This window comes from Anabrus simplex, chromosome 12 (genome assembly GCF_040414725.1).
Source record: "Anabrus simplex isolate iqAnaSimp1 chromosome 12, ASM4041472v1, whole genome shotgun sequence".
NCBI classification, from domain to species: domain Eukaryota; kingdom Metazoa; phylum Arthropoda; class Insecta; order Orthoptera; family Tettigoniidae; genus Anabrus; species Anabrus simplex.
In genome coordinates this window covers 89,818,721-89,841,783 of record NC_090276.1, presented here as the reverse complement: position 1 = coordinate 89,841,783, position 23,063 = coordinate 89,818,721, and the positions used below count along the sequence as shown (strand labels likewise).

Sequence of the window (23,063 nt, the reverse complement as noted above, 5' to 3'; positions counted from 1 at the left end):
TGGAATGTACGCTTGGCAACGCTGTACCTATCTGTCAAGCGGATGCCGAAAGAAAATAGGTCTTGCCCGATTCTGAATGACTTCGCACATATTCACTACACTTTAGACCAATACAATGATTGTAATAAATGCACACTCTTCGTAAAATGATACTAAGAAACGCACACAGCAGTTATCCATTCACTGAGGTTAGAAATGCACATTTTACATTAATAAAACGGTCTTTAAGAACAGTATTCAAAAGCTCAATTATTGTGGAGCGTTGACAGCTACCTCCACGTAATGTTTTTATCCTCGCTGCTCTTATAACTGGTGTTCTTCATCTGCTTTCTATAATTATTTAAGACGGCATTGGAAATGTAGACAATAAACAATCTATCAGACCATTATTGTCACACCCTCAATGAGAGCACTCAAACGAGTATTATTAATTTTCATCTCTTCCTAAAGCAGCTCTGGAAAGAGAGAAGAGATTTTTTTTATTTTCACAATCCAGATACCTAGTCTTCAGTTACCAAGAAGGTAAATATTCCTGTCACTGTCATACAGACACACACAACACAATCTGATAACAGCACCTATCTAGATGGAATCAAGCATACCTAATTGGCTACAACCAAACTGCACTTTTCCATACAACCACCTAGAACACCCTTAATCCTAATTTTCGTCTCACTTTCTAGGAATTGAAATGTAGTAATATTATAGTTATAACCACTAAGCTATCGGTACCGTACTTCGTTCTAAGTTATCACTTTGGAACTTCCATAACAGTAAATAATTTGCTTTTACAGTTCCAAACGAAACTTTTTGAATAACTCTTCTTTCTTTTATTGCAAAGTTCGAATTGTTCCCTTAAAAATATGAGGTCAGACAAAGAGTCTGTGTTTTCACTTATTATCTCACGAAACTCTATGAGCTTGTCGAACATTTTAATACATTTCAATATACACATTCTACACTAACACTACTAGGAGTGGCTCCTATATAATTTAATAATTATTCATCTTGTTAAGACCACTTGGATATTTTACAAGCAGCTAAATATGTCATTTCTTTTACCGACACCTGATAACTATTAACATACACAGTGGTATTCATATATTGGTGAATTTTGAGTAAATGGCTTATATTTGACAATTCATCCATCTTCTTGTTCTCCCTACTCCTCATTTCCAGTCTCCTGGATACGCCAAAATATTTTGGTAAATTTGGGAAAATAATTGGACATCCATCAGGAATAATCTCATTAGGTTAGGTGGTAGTACAGTTACGTCGCCGTTACTATCACGAATGTTATCCCCTGTTGAAAAACTTTCGTGTGTAAAATGTTTTATGCACACGACTGAATCCGCCCCAGGTTCCCAACTATCCCGTTTAAAGTGACAATCCATTTTTGTTTTAATTCCTCGTCTGAAGGAAACGTAAACGAGTTAACAAAACCTTCGTTTCTTTATGCTATAGTTACTACGATACTTGAGAACACAACATTTTCTGGGAACCTGCAAACACACGAAACATTTTATTAGTAACGATAATTCAGTCTGCGCATTCACAAATAATAAAGTTATTGATTTAACGTCCCACAAACTACTTTTACGGTTTTGGAAGACGCCAAGATGCCGAAATTTAGTTCCGTAGGAGTTCTTTAACGTGCCAGTATATCTACCAATACGAGGCTGACGTATTTGAGCACCTTCAAATACCACCGGTCTGAGTTGGGCTCAGAAAGCCATCTCTGCCGTCTAAACTACTCATCCCTACCGCGCCTACACATTATTTCATAATAGGCTCTACGTATGATTATTCAGTCACTTAGGCCCATCTTGTTATATATAGTAGAACATATCCGTGAAAAATAAAACAAAATACAAGACGAAGTTCACTACACATCAACATGCAAGGATAGCTCCCGCGCTCTAACCTTGGCCTCCGTTGCACGTTGCCAAACTTACATGACTCTGATTTGTGTCTGTAGACAGCTATGGTTCAAATGTTGTTAAGTTCTGTAGTAACGTTGTAATCAAGGTTAGGATATACTACTGCAGTACAGTATTGTATATTATCCTGTCCTGCACATTGTACCCCACTTTACTCGGCTTTACTCATACGGTGTGTAGCGGAGATGTTTGGCCTCACCCGTTTGGGACGAATTTAATTTTGAGTACTTACTGTTGCTTCCTTCTGGATAGGCCTACCTTATTTTGCAACGAACTGAGAGGAGAATTAAGAGAAAAAGTTAATATAATTTTATTAGCTACGAGGTTTTGTGAAAAATATTGGCATCTCTTTCATCATTCATGAGAATCTCTCCAATTCACAGTTTAATGCCAACATTTCTTTATTGTACCTGACTGTGGCCATAGCACACAGGCCATTATGTTCTTACTCTTTGCCAGTTTCCGATATTCCGACTCAGTTTTGTTAGTCGTTTGTCTAAAATTACGTATGTTTCTTGCATTCAGTTATTTTTTTATTATTTTCGGTAGCTTATATTGCGTTTACATGCAACTGCATTTTCCTTTTGATTCTGTTCTCGCAGTTTAGGATATGTGGTCGTTTCGTACTTTCTTATATTGACGATGTTTTGACAAATGTTATACAAGTTGCCTTGCCATGTAGAAACGTTGCCAACAGAATTTTCCGGGAGTGTTTCTTGAAGGCGGAAACGTTTTTGTTGATGTATGTATCTTCTTTGCTCGCAATGGCAACAAACATCTGGGCTAATGACTTCGTTAACCTTCGTTACGGTGTCATCGTGCGAGTTAATGCGTAAAATCGTTGTCTTAAAATACGCGTGCGGGTAATTGATATCTAATAATCTGAAGAAATGTGACAATTCGTGACTAACATGTTAAAAAAATGAAAGCATAATGTAAGCCTAGCATTTGACTGGGCGTTTCATGGCTGGAATTAATTGGTGAGAGACTGATTACATTTCACACAAAAAATTCAAGAATCGTAACTTCCACTTTGAATGTCATTTTGATTCCGTTTGTTAAGGTATGCTGGGTACCCGATAAATCAAAAATCCTGCATGACTAAACCAGTGCCATTGTGCAGTTTAGCCAATCTTCAACTGCGGTTCCTGTGTCCCACAGATTTGGAAGAGGTTAGTAAATATTTTTCATTTATTGTATGCTCCTTCGATACTTGAAATGGTAAGGAATTCGTTGTCTTTTTCTAGCGTAGGCCTTTATTTGACATTCAGTAACAGCTTTTTTTTTTTTTCCCCCCTTCTCAACCTTTAGAGACACTTGTGCTTGACAGCTCAATTTACCAGTTATCAGTGTATGTGTATTATTTCAGCTTGTAAAAGAGAATTCAGTTTTAGCTCTCAGAAGTCTGTGTTAACTGTGAAAAGACCTGGTCACTTTTACTGTTTATAGTGTGCTGTTCAGCTGGTGTTCTGTGCTTTTCTTTTGTTGAACATATGTGAGTAATTTTCAATGCATTTTTTTTATTATTATTATTATTATTATTATTATTATCATTATCATTATTATTTCCAGTCCCCTACTTCTTTACCGTTGTCATTGGCCTCCTAATCAATTCATTTGACTAATGTTTATTTTATTTGATGTTTGGATTAAGCAGGGCTTGAGTCATAACTCAAGATTACTATTGCCACCATCAGGCAGATTGAAAGACATCATTAAATGATTAAATATTCCAAATTTCTTCTTTGAATAATGTGTTTCACCTTTGTCTTGGTTTATAGACTTTGTCTCCTCTGTGTTGACTTATAGCCATTTTGTGGAACAATATCTTTTACTGTAATATTTCACTTTGATATTGTGTACATTGCAGATAAGAAGAACTAAAAATTCTAAGATACCTCGGACTACACCTCTAATAAATATGATATAATTGACCCTTTATAATAGCAATATAGTTGGTCCGTTATTGGGCAGGCACTACCATTGGCGCCAAGTAGCCTACGCAGTAGCCTTCGCGGTATGCACTAGTCATGCGTCTTGGTAGGTGTGCTAATGACCAACTGATGAGCCCAACTTAGCACACTGGGCCGAAATGCTGGCAGCCAGGAAAATTTATAATGTCCAATAACGAACCAACTCTATTGGTATTATCGGAACCATTCAAGTTCACAACAGGACTACGCCAGGGTGAGGGGCTATCACCACTACTGTTCAACTGTGCTCTAGATATGGTAATGAGGGATTGATTTAAGAAATAAACCCCCAAAATAAAAACAGGCAGAAAAAACAAATTGCATTGGTTTTGCCAAAGACTTGGTATTACTAGCAATTGAAATGAAATGGTGTATGGCTTTTAATGCCGGATGTGTCCGAGGACTTCGGCTCGCCAGGTGCAGGTCTTTTGATTTGACGCCCGTAGGCGACCTGTGCGTCGTGATGAGGATGAAATGATGAAGACTACACATACACTCAGTCCCCGTGTCAGGGGAATTAACCCATTGTGGTTAAAATTCCCGACCCTGCCAGGAATCGAACCTGGGACCCCTGTGACCAAAGGCCAGCATGCCAACCATTTAGCCATGGAGCTAACACTAGCAACTGACTGAGATGAAGCTAAAAGTAGAGTATCAGAACTTCAAAACATTGCAGCTAATATTTGCCTCAAAATGTCATTTGTAAAGACAAAAATTATGCCCCAAACACCAATATTGTTAAAAAAATAGTATAAATATTCATACAGTCGAAAGTCGGTGAAGTAACAAGAAACAGCCTACAAGTATTGTAACAAAATATGTTAGTTTCAATGCTGCTTTTCTCACCTAGAAATGATTCTGGAGTAGAGATATGCTCATTACGCCTGCCAGGGATCAACCCACCCACCCCTAAAAGTATATTTACTTTTATAACCTAAAGTAATGGTCCAGGTGCCATTATCCATTGCTTCTGCCAAGGATCACGGGTGAGATATTGAAGATTAAAGATGCCATTGCCACCAATGGAGAAACAGAGATTTCATTACCAACCATTGCAGAAGAAAAAAGGCTAAAAAGGCCCACGAAGTTTGAAAGTGTCATGACGTTGGACGATAACCTTACACTTTCTCAATTCCTCCTTTATAATTTCAGGACTTACGGCAAGAAAAGAAAAGCTGTAACGTATTTTTACACATCCAGACCAATCTCTGTCATGAGAAAACTCCCTTTGAGAGTTTTTTCTATACTGTCGGCACAGCAAGAAGATGTAAAAGACAGCCATATCGCACCAATAACCAACAGTTGGCACCAGTGCTATTCTACTTACCTCAACTTACCTCAGCGCTACTAGTGGAAACATAAGTATTAAACAAAGGACAGTCACTTCGCATGCACCACATAGTAGTGCCTCGTGTTACTAACATTGCAGGGCGGACTCTATAGTTATGCCGATGTAAAATCCTTGATCCAGATAAGAACAAGAAAGCTACCTAAACCACAAAACTTAACCTGGGACATCTACAAAAAAAAAAATGCCTGTCCATAAATGCAAAACTAGAACACTACATTACAGTTGTAAAACCAGAAGACATGACAGATAAGATAAAATTAAACAAAATATCCCGGACACAAACATCCGCTTTACACTGAGAAGAAAATATCTCACAACGGGAATATTTTCAACACCAGGAAGGGCACGGAAGATCAGAACATGTGAAAAAGTACTGGGAGAAGGACTGCAAGGCCCAAAGAGTTCCTTCAAAGAGACTTGGATAATGGGTGATCCTATGCAGTCATAAAAGTGAAAGAGAAGAAGAAGAAGAAGTAGTTTTAATGAACTACCCTATAAAGTTCTGAAAATATCTGAGATTTACATAAAGGGCCCTTTGGAAGAACCAATCATTAACCTTCGGTGTGGCCTCATGAATTTTCACAGGCACCTTCATTGCCACAAGTAAATGGTTTTGTCTCCATTTACTACGTAAATTAAGTCTGTTCATTTACAGATACCAGCAGCTAGCTGTGCACTTGTATATTTCACTCCTGTATATTACTTGAATGCAGAACAATTGCTACCATACGAGACACTTGCATAGGAATGTCTAATTGAACACACTCGGAGTGCGAGGTGTTGTGTTCTCTTCTGAGATCTTAATGTTAAATGGTACATGGGTGCAAACTAAATTGTACTGGGTACTACTATCTTGAGAAAAAATGGCTGATTTCAAAGATATAATTATTGTTCTAAGCCAATATAAATCATTTTTAAATATAAAAGCAAGAAAATTGTGTCTAGATTGAAATTTTCAGTGAGCAAAACGTTTAGCTCTTCTGTCCCATACAGTTTTTATTTATGGAAAAAGAATGTAAGAAATCATCTGATTTAAGTCTTTTTCTCTGAAACATTCTTCAGAGGTCTCTTACTTTACCCAAAGATAGACAGACCATCTAATTTTCACTGAGGTGGTTATACACATGGTAATAGAGGACACAGTACTTTCTGTTTTTTCATTATTAATCTCTTTCTTTTTCTTCTTTCCTGGCCGTATATGCCCCCATGAAACGGGCACTCCCAAGCTCACTCAGGGTCTGCTCATCTGACTCGGAGAGAGAATGTCTGACGTTCTTGTACCAGATCTAGTGGCACTTCACTTTTGCTTAAAGTAGCCTCGGCATTTTATTTCCATGTTGCCTTAGGACACCCTCTTTGTCTCTTTGGCTCTTCGATGGCAAGAACTTTCTGTACTAAATGGTGTTCATCACCATACCGGCGGAGCTGTTTTTTTCCTCCCTCTCGTCGATGATGGGCACAACTTTAAAGGATCCTCGCACGTGTTCATTGCACTCTTTATCGTGCTGAGTGACTCCCACCAACCATCGCAACATCCGCACCTCTGCGATATGCACTTGCTGGTTTATGCTTTTTCTGCCTCGCTCAACATTCAGAGCCGTGCATGAGGGTAGGCTGGACACTGGTTTTGTACACTTTGCGCTTTAATTTGACTGGTATCTGCTTATCACACAGAACACCAGTAAAAGACCACCACTTCATGTACATGGCAGTCTTCATAAATGGGCTCTCTCTCCTCGTTATCTCCCATTCTTCCAGCTCTGTTTTTTCTCAGCTCTCATGAAGCTCATTACTGTGGACATCGACACCCTCTGGGAGAGGCCATTTTTAAAACATCATCTTAAATGATGTGTTAATTCCAGAATGAGAGAAAAAGCAAGATAAATACAAGAAAAAGGAGATGGCACAGTATCTTGATGAGGAGAAGCCCCCAGGGGCTCATGTCGCGTGATGTGCAGCGTTGGCTGTGGAACCCTGCCATAGAGCCTCTCCAGACTTCCTTGGCCATTGTCTCTAGCTTCTAATCAAGGCAGACACAAATCGAAACACAACTAATATAAAGTGAAAAGTTACATCCCTCGGGTTTGAACCAGGCATAATACCAGAGGTTCTGTGGTTATGTTCATGATATCTCTACTTGTGTAAAAGTATGATAATTTTTTCTTTTTACACACCCCATCATTCTGAGGTTTAACAGAGGTGAAGAGATCCTTCTGTTTTCTTACCTTTTGGCTTCTTTTTATTTTTTTACCTGGTAGCCTACTTTCTTTCTGTGAAGGGTCGGACCTCATCTTTGTCTTTGAAATTGTTTTTATAAAAGCTGATAATTTTAGTGCCCCTTAAAAGAGCTAGGGGCAAAAGAAAAGGAAGGATGACAAAGGGTGTGAAAATGAAAGACTCTCCAGGCCTGGTGCTGTTGGATTTGGAAAAGAACAAGAGAGTTGACCAAGGTCAGAAGATAAAGTTTAAAGTAAGGAGCCGGGGCACAAATAAGGGGAAACATCAGCAACCAAATCCCCTGGGGGTCATTCTGTTAGTACACTGTTACAACCCTGCATGTATAGATGCTAGCTTGTAAAGGGTTTATTATATTATCAGTCAAAGAAAAAAATCTTGATTTCCTCATGGAAAGTTTGGACATTCTAGTGAGCCATAGCGTTAAATTTCGGACTGAATATACTGAGCACGGAGCGTGTACTTTTGATCTTTTGGAATGGTTTGGATGCCGTACTTTTTAAGAGTTATTCTTTCTTCAACCAGCTGCAGTGTGGTGTGCAATAACCAAGATTGTTTTGCAGTTGGCATCAATGGTGCGGACTCAGTGGCCGATAACGAAAACGTTTCTATCCCAACTATGAGATGCTGGTTCAGTCTCATCTGAATGAAATTCCCGGTGTTTCAGTCTTATTCATTCTCCTAATTCTTAAAGGGATTTCTGATTCATAAGTACCTTCTCACTCCTTCTTTTGATGGTTTAGAGTTTGATATGCATTTTCATGACTAATATAAATATGGTTCCTACCACAATCTGATCCAAAAATGTCTGGGGTTATAGGACAGAAGGTCTCCGTCGTTTTACTAGTAAGAAATCAGTATAGTTTCTGATTGTCACTTGATGAAATCCATACATGTTGCCTTGCATCAGACTTAACAAGAGTGAAAGATCTAATAATGCCCAAATGCTATGTGTGATGCAGTCTCATGGGGTGAGGGTTTGGCTTCCATTGGTTTTGGATATTCAGCTGATAAATTAAACCATCTATACTATACACAAAACGTTTAGTGACACTTCATTTTATGGGGTGAGGGGCAAGGAGCGAACTCAAGTCTTCCAGTAGAACTGCCAATTGTATGGAATTGAAATCTGAATTGCATTGATAATGCGATCGATATGATTATTTTAAACCTTTATTATCTTAAGCCCACAATTGCATCACACACTCAAATGTATATAGTCTTATTGTGACATTTTTTCTGTATTATCCATATAATATCAATCATAATGAAATAGTTTGCGTGGTCTACCTCTTTTTACTAGGGGTGCATGGATAGGCAGGAAATGTTTAAATTCTCTTAATTGTGGAAACAGATTTTCCCGTGTATGCGGCATATTGTTAATTTTCTTTTTTCTGTATCACAGCAGTCTTCTACGTCTGCTATTATTTTTCTGTCCTCACTGTGTATAGACCGTGATGTTTTTTTCCAAGTAGGAGTTCCAAGGTTTTCATGTGATGTACATGATTTTTTCCTCAGCCATTGCAATAGGTTTCAAAAGTTCAATTCTCACCTATATTTCTTTGCTTTATTGTAAAAATAACAATAGTATTCAAAGTTTTGTGATTACACTACCAGATGTCTTATGGCAATGCATAATCTATTCACTTTTGGTGTCATAGGTTGCCGATCCGTATCTTGAAGATAACCGAGGTCTACCGATTCAGCACTAGGGAGCCGAAGTGTCACCAAAAGTTTCATGGATTGTATCTGAATATATGAACTTGATTGGGATAAAGACTACAGATCATTGTAAGAAAATGGAGCAATTGAAGGAGGCATCCATGCCAAGTATTCCATTTTTTCCCCGTAAAATGTACAAATTTTGAGTGTGTTTTACGGTTGTACGGATGAACAACGTTATTGTACGGATTTTGAATATCCACGCTTGGTTTCGCTTTCTGCAGTCAAATCTGATTTGTTTGACTTTCAATAGTAGCTGGTAAAAAAAAACAAAAAAAAAACTTAGCACACTGGGCAAAACTCTGGCAACCAGGAAGGAGTTACCTGGAAAATTTATAATGTCCAATAACGGACCAACTATATTGGTATTATAGGTAATACGAGATGCAGTGTGTGAAATTTGACCGGTAAATGTATCGATAATCACATTATCACATTGTCACCTGTTCGGCCTCAACTGCTGCTTCATTCACTGAGATGTTCCTAAACAAGTAGCAGGCTGTGATTTTGAAGAAAAGAAATCTGTGAAAAGTAGCAGGCTGTGAAGTTATATATAATAACTTTAGTAACTGTAACATATATTTGATTCGTATTAGTATTGTTTATAATCTCCCCCCTTGCCGTCCTTTTTCATTATGTCTCAAGACTTTGCGACGCATGTGCGTGTTGTTAAAAAATTTCCACTTTAGGATCTTCCAGATTTCTCTTTTTGAAAGTTGACAGGTGTGAGGAGGCAAGGACAATCTCTACATCGTGAAATAAAATAGGTTTTCTTTAAATCATCCCAGTTCTACATTTTTTTCTCAGTCCTCGATGAGTTCATTTCTGCTTCCCATCATTATCAGGCAACCTGGCTTCAACACTCGTTGAGGGCCATCTTGACTGATCTTCAGTTGGGAAGTCAGAAGGAGATGAGCCTCTTAACCCCTTGTATTCATAATATCCTTTTGTTCATTCACTTTTTCTGTTCCTGTTTGTCACTTGTTTGTTCCTTCCCATTATCAACTCGTACGTTGTGAGACATGTCTTGATGAAGGATGTATAACGGCTTGTTTTTGCAGCTCACGGTGCAGTGTACTTCTTGGCTTCCTCAATATTTTTTATCAAGATCCCAAGTTTACGAGTTTGATTTCAGTCCAGTATTTTTGGTACGTCAAACACTTGAGCAGAAATAGGAAGTGCTTCTGGCCAGAAATGGGGACCTTCGTTCAAGTCACAAGGATGGATATTCTGATAAGTACAGGTGTTTTGTATTTCATCAACTACTATCACTATTAAGGGCATATGTAACCTTCTAAAATGTGTCATTTTACAATACCTTTTTAATTTCAACCTCTACTACATGTACAATAATGACACTCTCTAATTTTAAAATGTTATTTGTCATAGAATCATGTATTTCAGGACTGTGAGCTGGCATTTGGGAGATGGTGGATGTGAATCAGACTGTTGGCAGCCCTGAAGATAATTTTCTGTGCTTTCCCGTTTTTACACCAAGCAAGTGCTGGGGCTGTACCGTGACCACTACTATTCCCCATCCTATCACTTTCCCATGCTTGCGTCGCCTTTGATGTATTAATGCAATGTTAAACTACTAGCAAATAAAAAAGAATCATCTAAGGTGCTGGACTAAGTCCCACAATATTATTTTCACCCGTTGCAAATATAATATTGAAAGGAATTGAAAAGTTTTCGGTCATGAAATTACCAGTGGTGTCTCAATGATACACTAACCACCAGCATCTTGGAGAGGTGTTACAGTCCAATTGCTGAGCCCGAACTCAGACTAGGGCAAAATGCAGGCAACCTAAATACTGTACCTTGAATACCTCCAATTCATTTTTTAAAGAAAATTCGCTTGCCGTAGGAAATCTTATCTTAACAAAGATAATTAAGGAGAGGGAAGTTGGAGATAAAGACTCTGTTCTTTCCACACCTTTACTGCTGTGTATTCTACAGAAAGCTTGTGGCTCAGTACAAGAGAGTTGTCAATATCTCCAAGAAGTGAGAAAAGATTAATGCTGTAGTGATACCATCTTACTGGCCTCTTGACCTTCAGCCATATTGATTTAGGTGATGCAACACTCTTATATTTAGCCCAACCCGCCAAACCTCTTACAACACTGATGATAATTTATGAGACCTCTCGGAAGTAGTAGTGATCCACTGTCAAACTTGTCAAGCGAACCGTCCAGTTTGAATGCCTTAATTAAAACATCTAGCGAACAAGTTGGCTTATGCAGCTTGAGGCACATAGTTGAGAGCTTGGGTTCCTGTTGGCAGCCCGGAAAATGTATTTCTGTGCTTTCCCATTTTCACACCTAGGCAAATTTCGGGGCTGGACCTTAAATGAGACCATGGTCACTTTCTTCCCTGTCATAGCCTTTCCCTATCACACCGTCACCAATAACTGAGTCAGCCCTATGTTGAAACACTTGCAGAAGAAGCAGTTAATCCTAATTTCCTATTTTATATTAATATAAATCAGAGTACTTCTGTATAATTTATAAATGAAGCTAGAATATTATTACTATGAAATTGTGAGTCATCAGTGTATAAACGTATATGCTATTACATAATATAATTACGATATGCACAAAACAGGAAATTGCCGCATTCCTGTTCAGAATAACTTTCTCTGATGCTGTGGACAGCCTGTTTAACAGCGACAGGCGGGCAGCAGATGTCATTCATTGCAGTCAGTACTTGATTTTTCTTTTAAATCTCCAGCCTTAAGTATTTTTTAAGTGCATAAATATTATTTTATGACAGAATGACTATTGCAAGTTGTCCACTTCATGACCGTATCGATGAGTATAATCAACAAGTATAATTCAAGAACCACCTAACCGATACTTTATTTTTTGCGTTGGGCAAAATTAAACATACATTATCACTCACAGAACATGTTTCGACCACTTAGTGGTCATCATCAGCTGTATAAGGAAAACTTAGATGAAAAATATAGGACAATAAGCACAAGCGTTAATCTTTAGGTTATGGAAAAAATCTTTGCTGTGTCGATTGTTTGATTGGTAAAAGTTCTTTGGTATCTTCTCTGTTATAAAATGGCGGTCATCTGGTTAGGGAGTCTTTTCTGATTGCTGTTTAAGTTTAATTTGTTGTTGATATTTGCATTTAGAGATGATTTTGTTGATGAATTTCAGACTGAAACCATAATGTAATACGAAATCCAGGTTTACTGCTACATTTGCGATCCAATAAATTCGTTTTTATAATCTTAATAGTGTCTTTTATAGGAATGTTTGTGTACATATTTTTAATGTCGAAGGAAAATGTTACGTGAGAAGAAATTAATTTGAAATCTTTAACAGCATTGCAAAATTCCTTGGAGTTTTTTTACTGAGGTTTTGGTATTAAAAACGTAGTTCAGGGTCAAGAACTTACGAATAAATTGGGAGACTTTGTATGTGGGACTTTTCCGAAAATTAATTACAGGTCTCATAGGTATGTCCTTTTTATGTAATTTAGGCATAGCTCTTGCTTTAGGAAGTCCTGGATTCATATTTATGAGTTTTTGAATTTCATCGTCATTAAAAAGGAAGGAGTTTTGCTTCAGTATTCCTTTCAAATTCCTTTGAATTTTTTGGGTGGGGTCTTTTTCAATTACCTTAAACTTGTTAAGGAAAAAGTTTCCGTTTTTTTAATGTAATCGGTTTTATTTAAAATTACCACTGTTCCACCCTTATGGGCTTTCGTGTAAATTACATCGTTTGTTTAAATTTTACGCTGAAGATTTTTCTCAATCTTAGTATTAGTGGAATTAGTCAGAAAACCTTTAATTACGGAGGGAATTTTTTCTTTGCTTCGTGTCGAATGTCATTTTGAATGTTGACTGGAAGGGTTTGTATGGCCGTTTCTGTTTCTGCCAAAGTTTGAATTAACTCCTGTCTGTTGTTGAAACTATGCCAATTGTGATTTGGCCCTTTGCCTAATATTTGTAGTTCTTTTTCTGTAAAAGATGCGTTCGACAAGTTCTTGACAGGGGGTAGAAGTTTTTTACAATTGAAAGATGTTTTAGGTTGTGGCTTATTTTGATTTGTTGAAGAATTGTTTTTTAGGTTTTCTAACTTCTTATTCAATGTTGCCCTTTTCTTATGTATTAGACTCTCTATTTTATCTCTGCTGTACTTTTGCACGGAATCCCATTCTAATGGTACTAAGTTTATTGAAGCAGAAAGGTGCGCTAGGTAAAGTTCCTGATTAAGGAAGGATTTCTTCCTATACATAAATTTGATTTCTCGTTTAAGCCATAGACGGTTAACTGTTCTCTGTGTTGAAATTTGGAATACTGAGTGTAAGTTATTTCTTTGTGTCCCTTTTAAAAATTTAGGAATTAGATTGTTATTCAGACATTCTTTAAGGAATAATATATCTGTGCTTATTTTTGCGAGTTTTATCTTCAGTCTAAGATAGATGTTCGTAATATTACCTGCTTGGTTAGCATTCGTATTGCACGTTGTCCACTTCATGACCGTATGTATCGATGAGTATAATCAACAAGTATAATTCAAGAACCACCTAATCGGTACTTAATTTTTTGCGTTGGGCAAAATTAAACATACATTATCACTCACAGAACATGTTTCGACCACTTAGTGGTCATCATCAGCTGTATAAGGCAAACTTAGATGAAAAATATAGGACAATAAGCACAAGCGTTAATCTTTAGGTTATGGAAAAAATCTTTGCTGTGTCGATTGTTTGATTGGTAAAAGTTCTTTGGTATCTTCTCTGTTATAAAATGGCAGTCAACTGGTTAGGGAGTCTTTTCTGATTGCTGTTTAAGTTTAATTTGTTGTTGATATTTGCATTTAGAGATGATTTTGTTGATGAATTTCACATTGAAACCATTATCTAATACAAAATCCAGGATAGTTAAAAAGTTTTCTATTTCGGGTTTACTGATACGTTTGTGATCCAGTAAATTAGTTTTTATGTTAATAGTGTCTTTTATAGGAATGTTCGTGTACATATCCTTAATGGCGAAGGAACATGTTACGTGAGAAGAAATTAATTTGAAATCTTTAACAGCATTGGTTTCTGTGGTGGTTGGTAGTGTAGTGTGTTGTCTGAATATGAAGAGGAAAGTGTTGGGACAAACACAAACATCCAGTCTCCGAGCCAGAAGAACTGATCAGACACGATTAAAATCCCCGACTTGGCCGGGAATGAAACCCGGGACCCTCTGAACTGAAGGTCTTAACATTAACCATCCAGCAATCGAGTCAGACACACCATTGTATAGAGCAAAGAAAATAATTAAGTGTACGAAACTTTAACCTGTGACAAAATGGAGCTGAGGAATGGCAATTTTAGCGAAGGAATTTATAACTGTGAACATTTTGAGTCGGTTGAAACGAATGCAGGATTAATAAATCGGAAAATACCTGTAAAAGGTATCATTTAACTAAAAATGAAAAGAAATGGCTTACAATATAACAACAATTGCTGAAAGTAGTTAGAGAAAAAAAAAAGTCATCCAGGTGCTTTCTTGGCTCACATTGCCTAAATCATCATTGATAGATTGCGAGTATGTTTGAAAGATTAGTTGAGCATTAAAGGACAGTATAAACTTATCTGTAAAAGTAGCCCTCTATAAGCGTTTTTATGGTGTAGTTTTCAGTATTAGAAAACGCATGTGAGATTATTCACATAATCTTTATCAAAATAAATTTTTTGATCACGTCAATACTCTTAAGATGAAAGAACCCTTTGTAGTATTTACCTGGTTTAATAGTTTAAATGTCGTATGTGGTGAAGGAAGCGAGTTAATTGGCAGCTGGCTAAGTCTACACTGAGCTGCTTACATACATCATACAACTCTGGTAATGTCGTTCACAAGGAGAACTAAGATCTATTGCCATAAACTAAAAATTGTTCCCAAGCAAAACTGGGACGGGCTGTTAGAAATAATCCTGACAGATCAACATTCTTGACGAGTAGGATGAGAAGAAAGCTGGATAAAAGTAAGAAAGAGAAAAGGACAAATGCAGCAGGAACACCATATAATGAGTGTTGATGTCCACCGTCCTGATGAAACTGGGAACCAGAAATGAGCTAGTCGGGGGATTGATGATGTCTGTGTGTCCTCCTTTCCAGGTTGACTAGCTCGGATGGTAGAGATTTCAGATCAGTTAGGTGGTCTTTGAAGGTACGTTTCCCAACACGTGAAAGAACTCTGTAGGGCAAAATGCCAGGTACTGTGGCATCTCTTAAGACCTTCATTGGATTTAGTGGGACGTAAAACCAGTTACATTATTGTTGACATTCATTCATTCATTCATTCATTCATTCATTCATTCATTCATTCATTAGGCCATCTTAGGACCACATGAAATGGTTTTCTTCTTGTCTTCCCAAAACTTCCTCATCCTTTCTAGTTGTTGTTGTTTACTTTCTTCCATCCATGTACTGCCTGATTTCTTCTTGGCTTTCTCTGGAAATCTACCATCAAATATCCCTTTCCTAAATTATTTTCTATTTGCAATTTCTTTTTCTTTTTCTTTTTTAATGTTGAGCAGTTTCAAATCATCTTTGGCTTCTTTAAAAAATGCTGGTTTCCTCTTTTTATTTGCATAGTGTTCAAATTTTGTTTTGTTAACCTGTCTTTGTCTATTCTGTACAGGTGACCAAAGAATCTTAATCCCCTTTTTATAGAAGCATGATGTATTTTTTCAGGTGCTATGCATAAATCTTGTTTTGGTCTCAATTTTTTATATGCCATCGTTCCAAATAGGTCCCACGATTTTCCGTAGGATGATTATGATGATATTTTTTATTTTTTTAGAGTGCTTCTTCCACAGAATTGAACTATTTCAGGCCAGTGAGGAGGATGGACTGGATATCACCAGGTTATATCACCATAAACATATGTTTCTAATAATGTGCCTTCTGTTGCTCCCTCGTCCCTCACTGATCTGTCATTGTGTTCATTTTATTACGTGTTCCTTTGACTTTCTTTACGTGACTTCGTTTGTCACTTGTGTGTTCCTTTCCAGAACTTAAAAATTTCATATACCTATATATAACTGGGGCTTCAAGAAAATGGGTATGAAAAAACAGGGTTGATGACAAGAGCCCCTGTACGAAAATAGTAGTGTATAATTGTCTCTCATTTCTTTTGCTTCCTAAGCCACATTAGCCTGTCACATATTTTGTGTATGTTTTCCTTCCCCATCCTTTCATCCAGTTTTGAATGAATGCTCTTTGAATTGCAGCGAGCAGTAAGAGTTTGGTCAGGCCTTACAGATTTCTCCTGTGTTTGTGGTAGTGTTGTTTGCTATAATTTATCTGAACTTTTCAGGTCCGTGCTCTGTGTCAAGATTGGTTTCCTATCGACTATCCGTACTCGTGGTACGAAGACATCACTTCAAATCCAAGATTCTATTCACTTGCTGCTGTTTATGATGGCATTATCATAGGGCTCATAGTAGCAGAGATTAAGTCGTACCTGAAGCTCAACAGAGAGGTTTGTATCTTTTAATGTAACTACCAAGTAAACCAGAGAAGTGCAATAAGTGACAAAGATGTGGAGACTATTATTATTATTATTATTATTATTATTATTATTATTATTATTTTCATTTGCGTTGATCCTCTGTGGACTGTATGTTAACTACCAATTTCATTTTCAGTGTTTAGATCTTGTTCGTCTGCTGGCTTTGAGTCCATCAGTCTATGCCTTCCCTATTTGTCTTCTGGGCTTTGATTCACAGTTAAAACCATGACAGCTTTTGACCATCTGCCTAAGTTGATACCAATCTTTCTCACTCCCCTTGTAGAATACATCCATGGCCTCCCCTGGCTGTTGTAAGAGGTGACTGAAAGGAAATCACAAGGGGAGCATGCGAACTTCATTGTTGCTGCCGTGATCATGAAGTGTCAAGCCAGATGTCCATCAGGGCGTCTTTGTTTCTGTCACGTCAAGTCACTGTTCCATCTCCTTAGTGGAAGGCCAGCATTCTTCACCATACAGAGCAACTGGATGCACTAGAGATCGTTAAACTTTAGAATTTAGCCAGTCTGGAATCTTCACTGAGCGCTACTTCAGCTATGTACTACTCATGCGATTTAATATTTCAGGTCTGAGGTTTCCATATGTAGTAATTGTCAAGTAAGATATTTGAATGCAATTATCCTTGGAAGGTTAGGGTCATTAATTTGAATCATATTCACATAATTTAGACCTGTTGTCAGATATTCAGTTTTCTTAACGTTGAGCTGTAGTCTAAATTCTGCGAGGCGGTTGGTCCGTGCCTGGATTTGTAGGTCAGTCTTATCCTCAGAGGCCAGAAATACAGCATAGAGCAAGGTCCAAGGTACATATTTCTGTATATCTTTTGTAACAGTATCCATGACCATAATCAAGAGGAGAGGTGAGAGGACAGATCCCTGATGAACACCAACAGAAACAGGAAAATCAGCAGATAATCATGCCACTCATTGTACTGGGCTCTTTGGGTTGTTGTAGAGCAGTTTGACTGTCTTATCAGCTCTTCAGGGCCACCGTCACTAGAGATGAGCTTAACCGATATTTCAGAATATTGGTGACAGGCATATCTGTGACACAAAAATATCTGTGACTTTTATCTGTGATTCAGTCACAGGAAGCACAAGCATATTATTGTCACAGTCACTCTTTGGTCGCGGGTGGCCAGTATGGAAATACTTCTAGTTGATATGATGACAAAGTTGGGTAATATTTTTCAGAAGATTCGAGACATTAGAAGTCGGAAATATAATATTCACATTTATAATTTGAAGTTTTAATAATGCATAGGGGAAAAGTTGTTAATATGATGCGCAATACATTAATGAGTGTCATATGATTACCCACATCATGTCTCCGGGATACAAATTATTTGTAAATAATGTAGGTTTAAAAATAAAATGACTAAAAATAATAAATTTATGAACTTAATACATAGATTCCTCCCATATACAGGACTATTCACAAAGTTGTCCACCTCAAGTAACTCGTGAACGGTTAAAGATATTGATATTTTGTTTTTGCTTTCAGTAATGGTACCAAAGGGCTAATAATTGGACTGTGTCATGACATTAATATTTTCTGGGCTTAACGGTACCACTATTTTTTACACACCGAGCGAGTTGGCCATGCGGGTAGGGGCGCGCAGCTGTGAGCTTGCATCCAGGAGGTAGTGGGTTTGAATCCCAATGTCGGCAGCCCTGAAGATGCTTTTCTGTGGTTTCCCATTTTCACACTAGGCAAATGCTGGGGCTGTACCCTAATTAAGGCCACGGCCGCTTCCTTCCATCTCCTAGCCCTTTCCTATCCCATCATCCCCATAAGACCTATCTGTGTCGGTGCAACGTAAAGCCACTAGCAATAATTTTGTACACATAGCCTTAAATCTACAAATATTACAAATTCAGCACCGTGATTATTTCGAAAGTTGGACCAAGTACTTCTGGAAAAAATATTCTGTATTCAAACATGCCTCATTTGCCAGCTGAGGACTAATCTATTCGATTCGCGAAGAGTTGCTAGACAGATGTTCTTTCTACTCTGCTCTTAAATGCACTATGAAAATGAAATGGTGTACGTCTTTTAGTGCCGGGAGTGTCCGAGGACAAGTTCGGCTCTTTTGATGTGACTCCCATAGGTGACCTGCACATCACGAGGATGAAGACGACACATACACCCAGCCCCTGTGCCAGTGATATTAACCAATTATGGTTAAAATTCCCGACCCTGCCGGGAGTCGAACCCAGGACTCCTGTGACCAAAGGCCAGCATGCTAACCATTTAGCCATGGAGCCAGACATAAATACACTATGATAAAAATGTACGATTTAACCATCTTTAATATCGGTGTAGGTAAATGAAGAACCTTGAGCTACAGCGGATAACATAGCGTGATCCAAGTACAGATACTTCCGTGACAGCGTATCTGATATATCGGTGACAAAGTAACAGGCTGTGATTTATCGACCCTCTCTAACCGTGACCATGGAGGGCATGCCAGATCGATGCATTTTTGAGATCAAGGAAAGCAAGTTGTAGCAAGTGAACAGCATGGATAGCCTCTATCATACCACAGTCCTTGATGAAACTGCAAATAAATCCACTTGGGACTATCCAGAGAACCTCTGAGGCATTTGTTTGCTTCCCCTTTGCCCATATTTCTTCCATTCTTTGGTTTTCCCTCTTGGTACTAATTTCTCAATTTTGGATGTAAACTTAGTTTTGGATGTCTTCTTATGTGATTTCTGCATCAATCTATTGCATGGCGTGTGATAGAATTTTATTATTTGTTTTGCAACGTTCATTCTTTTGATGGTCGTGGGTTTTGTTGTTGTTGTTTTTTTATTGTTGTTATTATGATTATTATTATTATTATTATTATTATTAATATTATTATTATTATTATTATTATTATTTAAAACTAACTGCCCGAGACAAAACTTGGAACATGAATTCATTATAAATAGGTCAAATAACTCTTCTTGATATGCCTGTCGTACTCATATTATGTTCTCTGCACTTTTCAATGGTTTTATGAAATTTAATAAGAAGCATGTTATGGTACGCCGCAGTTCATAGTCAGAATTCATCCATTCTGACGTCATCATGCCGTCTGTTTGGTAAAAATCTATCCATATTATTCGCTTTTTTATCCTGCCGTTCTTGATGTAAAGCTTGGTGTTGTGTCATAGAAGGCAATGGTATTTTTAATCACAGTTCTTCTATATAGAATGGTTGTCTTGTGAGCTCATAGCTTAGTCTCGAAGGAGCGTTTTTTTACCAGGCAGAGAACTTTTTAAATATACACTCTCTAGTGTAGCTAGGTCATCCTTCGATAGGTGTTCCCAGATAATGTCTAAGGTGTATGTCAGGATGGCGTCTGTTTGTACATAGACTCTTTTCTCTTAGCAGCATGTAAGTTATTAGGAATGCTCTGCCATCTGTTCAACATATTTGGAAGCTGGGGAAGGTTAGAGAATAAAAGAGTATCCATCAGGGAATAGTATTGTTCCGTAATCAGAGGAAGTGGCAGGTAGTAATCAAACCTGCAATTATTGGAACGGTCATTTTTTTATTTGATTTTCTGATTACTCAAAATTGGCTGAACTCATCAGTGTCTCATGATTCACCGGCAGGTAATTCCAGAGAGAATAAAATAGAAATGAAGGAGATCAGTCCAGTAGAACAGAGAGACAGATTTGCGATATTTAATATTAGCAGGAGGTCTATGATGTGGTTACAAGCAGCTCAGCTCACCTCGATTGAGGCTGTGCCTGAAAAGAGCTGTACCATCCGAGGACGAAGACACAAATTTACATATACATTTTGTATGTCTTTAAGTCCTTAAAAACAGAGTATAACCATAATCATTTTGGTCTCCCTCTACTTTTCTTACCCTTCATTGTTGAGTTCATTATATTACTAGGACATCATTTTATAGATTTGGTGAGGAAGGTAAATATCAGTTGGGGTGTTTCTGAGTAATGATTGGTTGTTGATGTAATAAATTTTATACTAATATTTTACTGGAATTTTGAAGATTTATTGTCTAAGTTTCTTGGTAATTGAAAAACTGTGAAGGTAACTAAGGGTCGGTAATTTTGTGGGTTCCAGGATCGTGGGATCCTGTCCCAGTCGTTCAGCAGCCAGACAGAGGTGGGCTACATCCTCAGTCTGGGCGTGAGCAAAGCACATCGTCGGAACGGGATAGCTTCCCTGCTGCTCGACAACTTGATTTCGCACCTCACTACGCTGGAACATGCCGACTGCAAAGCTGTGTTCCTTCACGTTCTCACCACCAATTCGGCTGCCATCCACTTCTACGAGCATCGCAACTTTAGGTAATGTCCGTTTGTAAGTTACCATGCAAATTCAGCACTAAGTCTGGCAGTAGTATGAGCTCACTGGTAGAAAACTATGGTAAACTGGTCTCAACTTGTCATCTCAACCACAAGGAGAGGAAGAAACATTTCATAAAAGTTCATCAGTCATTGAAGCAAAAGAGGAATACAATACTGTGCAGATCACTCGTCGTCAGCAGTAACTCGATCTGAGTATATATGACTTCTTCCTGCATACATTGACCAGTTCAACTCAGTTTATGGATGTGTTTACAATGACTAAACAGACCAATCCTGGCATAAAACATACGCCCACACAAATCACACTGAATGGATGGAGGAGGGCGGGGTTGTAATTGACAAGAGTTTTCTTGCTCGTCGCTTGGCCTCTTGATGTCTGCGGCGTTCTCTTTCAAACAAGTTGACAGCGGTGGATGTAGTGTTCCGCCACAGTGAGCGGTCCACAGCACATTCTTCCCATGTCTTGTGTATCTATACCAGCCCCAATTCTTTTATCAATGTCTTGTTCACAGGTACATCGTTTAGACAAGATGCTTCCAAGATATGAAAAGTGATCAACCTGTTCCAATGTTGTGTCTAGGAAACACTGAAATCACATGCAGTTTTAAAGCAGTTGACCGACTGTTGTAGTTCTGCAGGTGTTAGAGCAAGAGATGCGGTGAAATCGGCATACTGCAGTTCTGTCACCCGAGTAACCAGAGTACATCTTCGTGAGCGAAGTCTTGCCAGATTGAAAAGGCCTCCATCAAAACGAAATTTAATCTCCATGCCTAAGTTGTTTGCAGATGATTCATGCAGCATGGCAGCCATGTACAGTGCAAAGAGTGTAGGAGCGAGCACACAGCCTTGTTTCAATCCATGAGTGATTGGAAACGGATCTGTTACAAAGTTACCATGAACACCAACAGACTTTGGAAATAATAATCCAGTATTAGCATCACTCTAGCAGGTCAGGTGTTGGAATAAACAAGCCTCTTTGAAGTAAGCCTTGGGCATTCTCATAATGTAGCCAAACCATTTCAGTTCTGATTCTACTAGAATATCAGGCTCACTCTGTTGTTGGAGGCAGGTCTTCTGTATGCTCGACCTAAGGACCTCCTGGTCGAAATTGGTAGCATGTAGGTCTTATGAAGTGTCACTTTTGTTTTTTAGGGAAATCTTTTGTCCCATAATAGTTGAAAAACAGAACTGCAGAAGGTTGCAGCCACTTCAGCCTTTTAACATGTTGAGTGTCACAGCAGACACCTGTGCCTATTTCGAGTGTTCCCTGCTAGGCATGTACACAGGATTTGTCAAGTCCCCTTCGGTTACAACTTGCACATCAGACACTGATTATACATATATTATACGTTCTCATATGAGAATATTTTACTTTATTTTATTTTCCTGTTTGCTTGTCATTCACTATCCTATGGGAAGGCAAGGAGAATGTTGATACAAACAGACAAATAAGGGAATATGCAAACATCTATTGGATGGGGACGTTAAGCCTTGAACAGATCCGTTGGTCCTATCTGACAGGAGTAATCTATGTGCCGGCACCCTTTCCCTTCGCACCATCATGTGTCACGTCATTTCACCTCATTAACTCCTTCGATGAGGTTGTCATAAAAGAGTTATCTCGCTTCAAGCCTGATCCCGTAGAGAAACAGGATAGTGGTTGGATGCACAAAGTAGGAAAATTTGAATATGTTGTAATTACATTAACCATTTAATTTTTCTTTTAAATACGTTCCAAAAATTCAGGGCCGTCATGTATGCAAGTCTAATGTTCAGACCAGTATGGTCACGGTTACTGCCGATGGATTGTTCTTACTGGCAGCTGCACAAAGTAAGTGGTTAACTAATTAAGGATGTGAGTAATGAAGAGGAACGAAAAAGTGACGGGTCAAGTTGAATGTAGGAAAGTTAGGATGAACACAATGACAAGTCAGTGTGGGCGAGACTATCTCCACATCTTCACGTAGA

General features: G+C 38.1%; 1 protein-coding gene across 1 annotated transcript in view; it reads left to right on the top strand.

Moving 5' to 3' along the window:
* The first annotated feature begins 2,715 nt into the window (after positions 1-2,715).
* Positions 2,716-23,063, top strand: part of Naa60 (N-alpha-acetyltransferase 60) — a 33,532-nt gene continuing 13,184 nt past the window's right edge. Inside the window, exons 1-4 of the mRNA XM_067156706.2 lie at positions 2,716-2,920; positions 3,004-3,112; positions 16,549-16,713; positions 20,848-21,074. Of these exons, the coding sequence (XP_067012807.1) occupies positions 2,904-2,920; positions 3,004-3,112; positions 16,549-16,713; positions 20,848-21,074 (518 nt within the window). The 5' untranslated portion in view covers positions 2,716-2,903. The remainder of the gene's footprint in view (positions 2,921-3,003; positions 3,113-16,548; positions 16,714-20,847; positions 21,075-23,063) is intronic.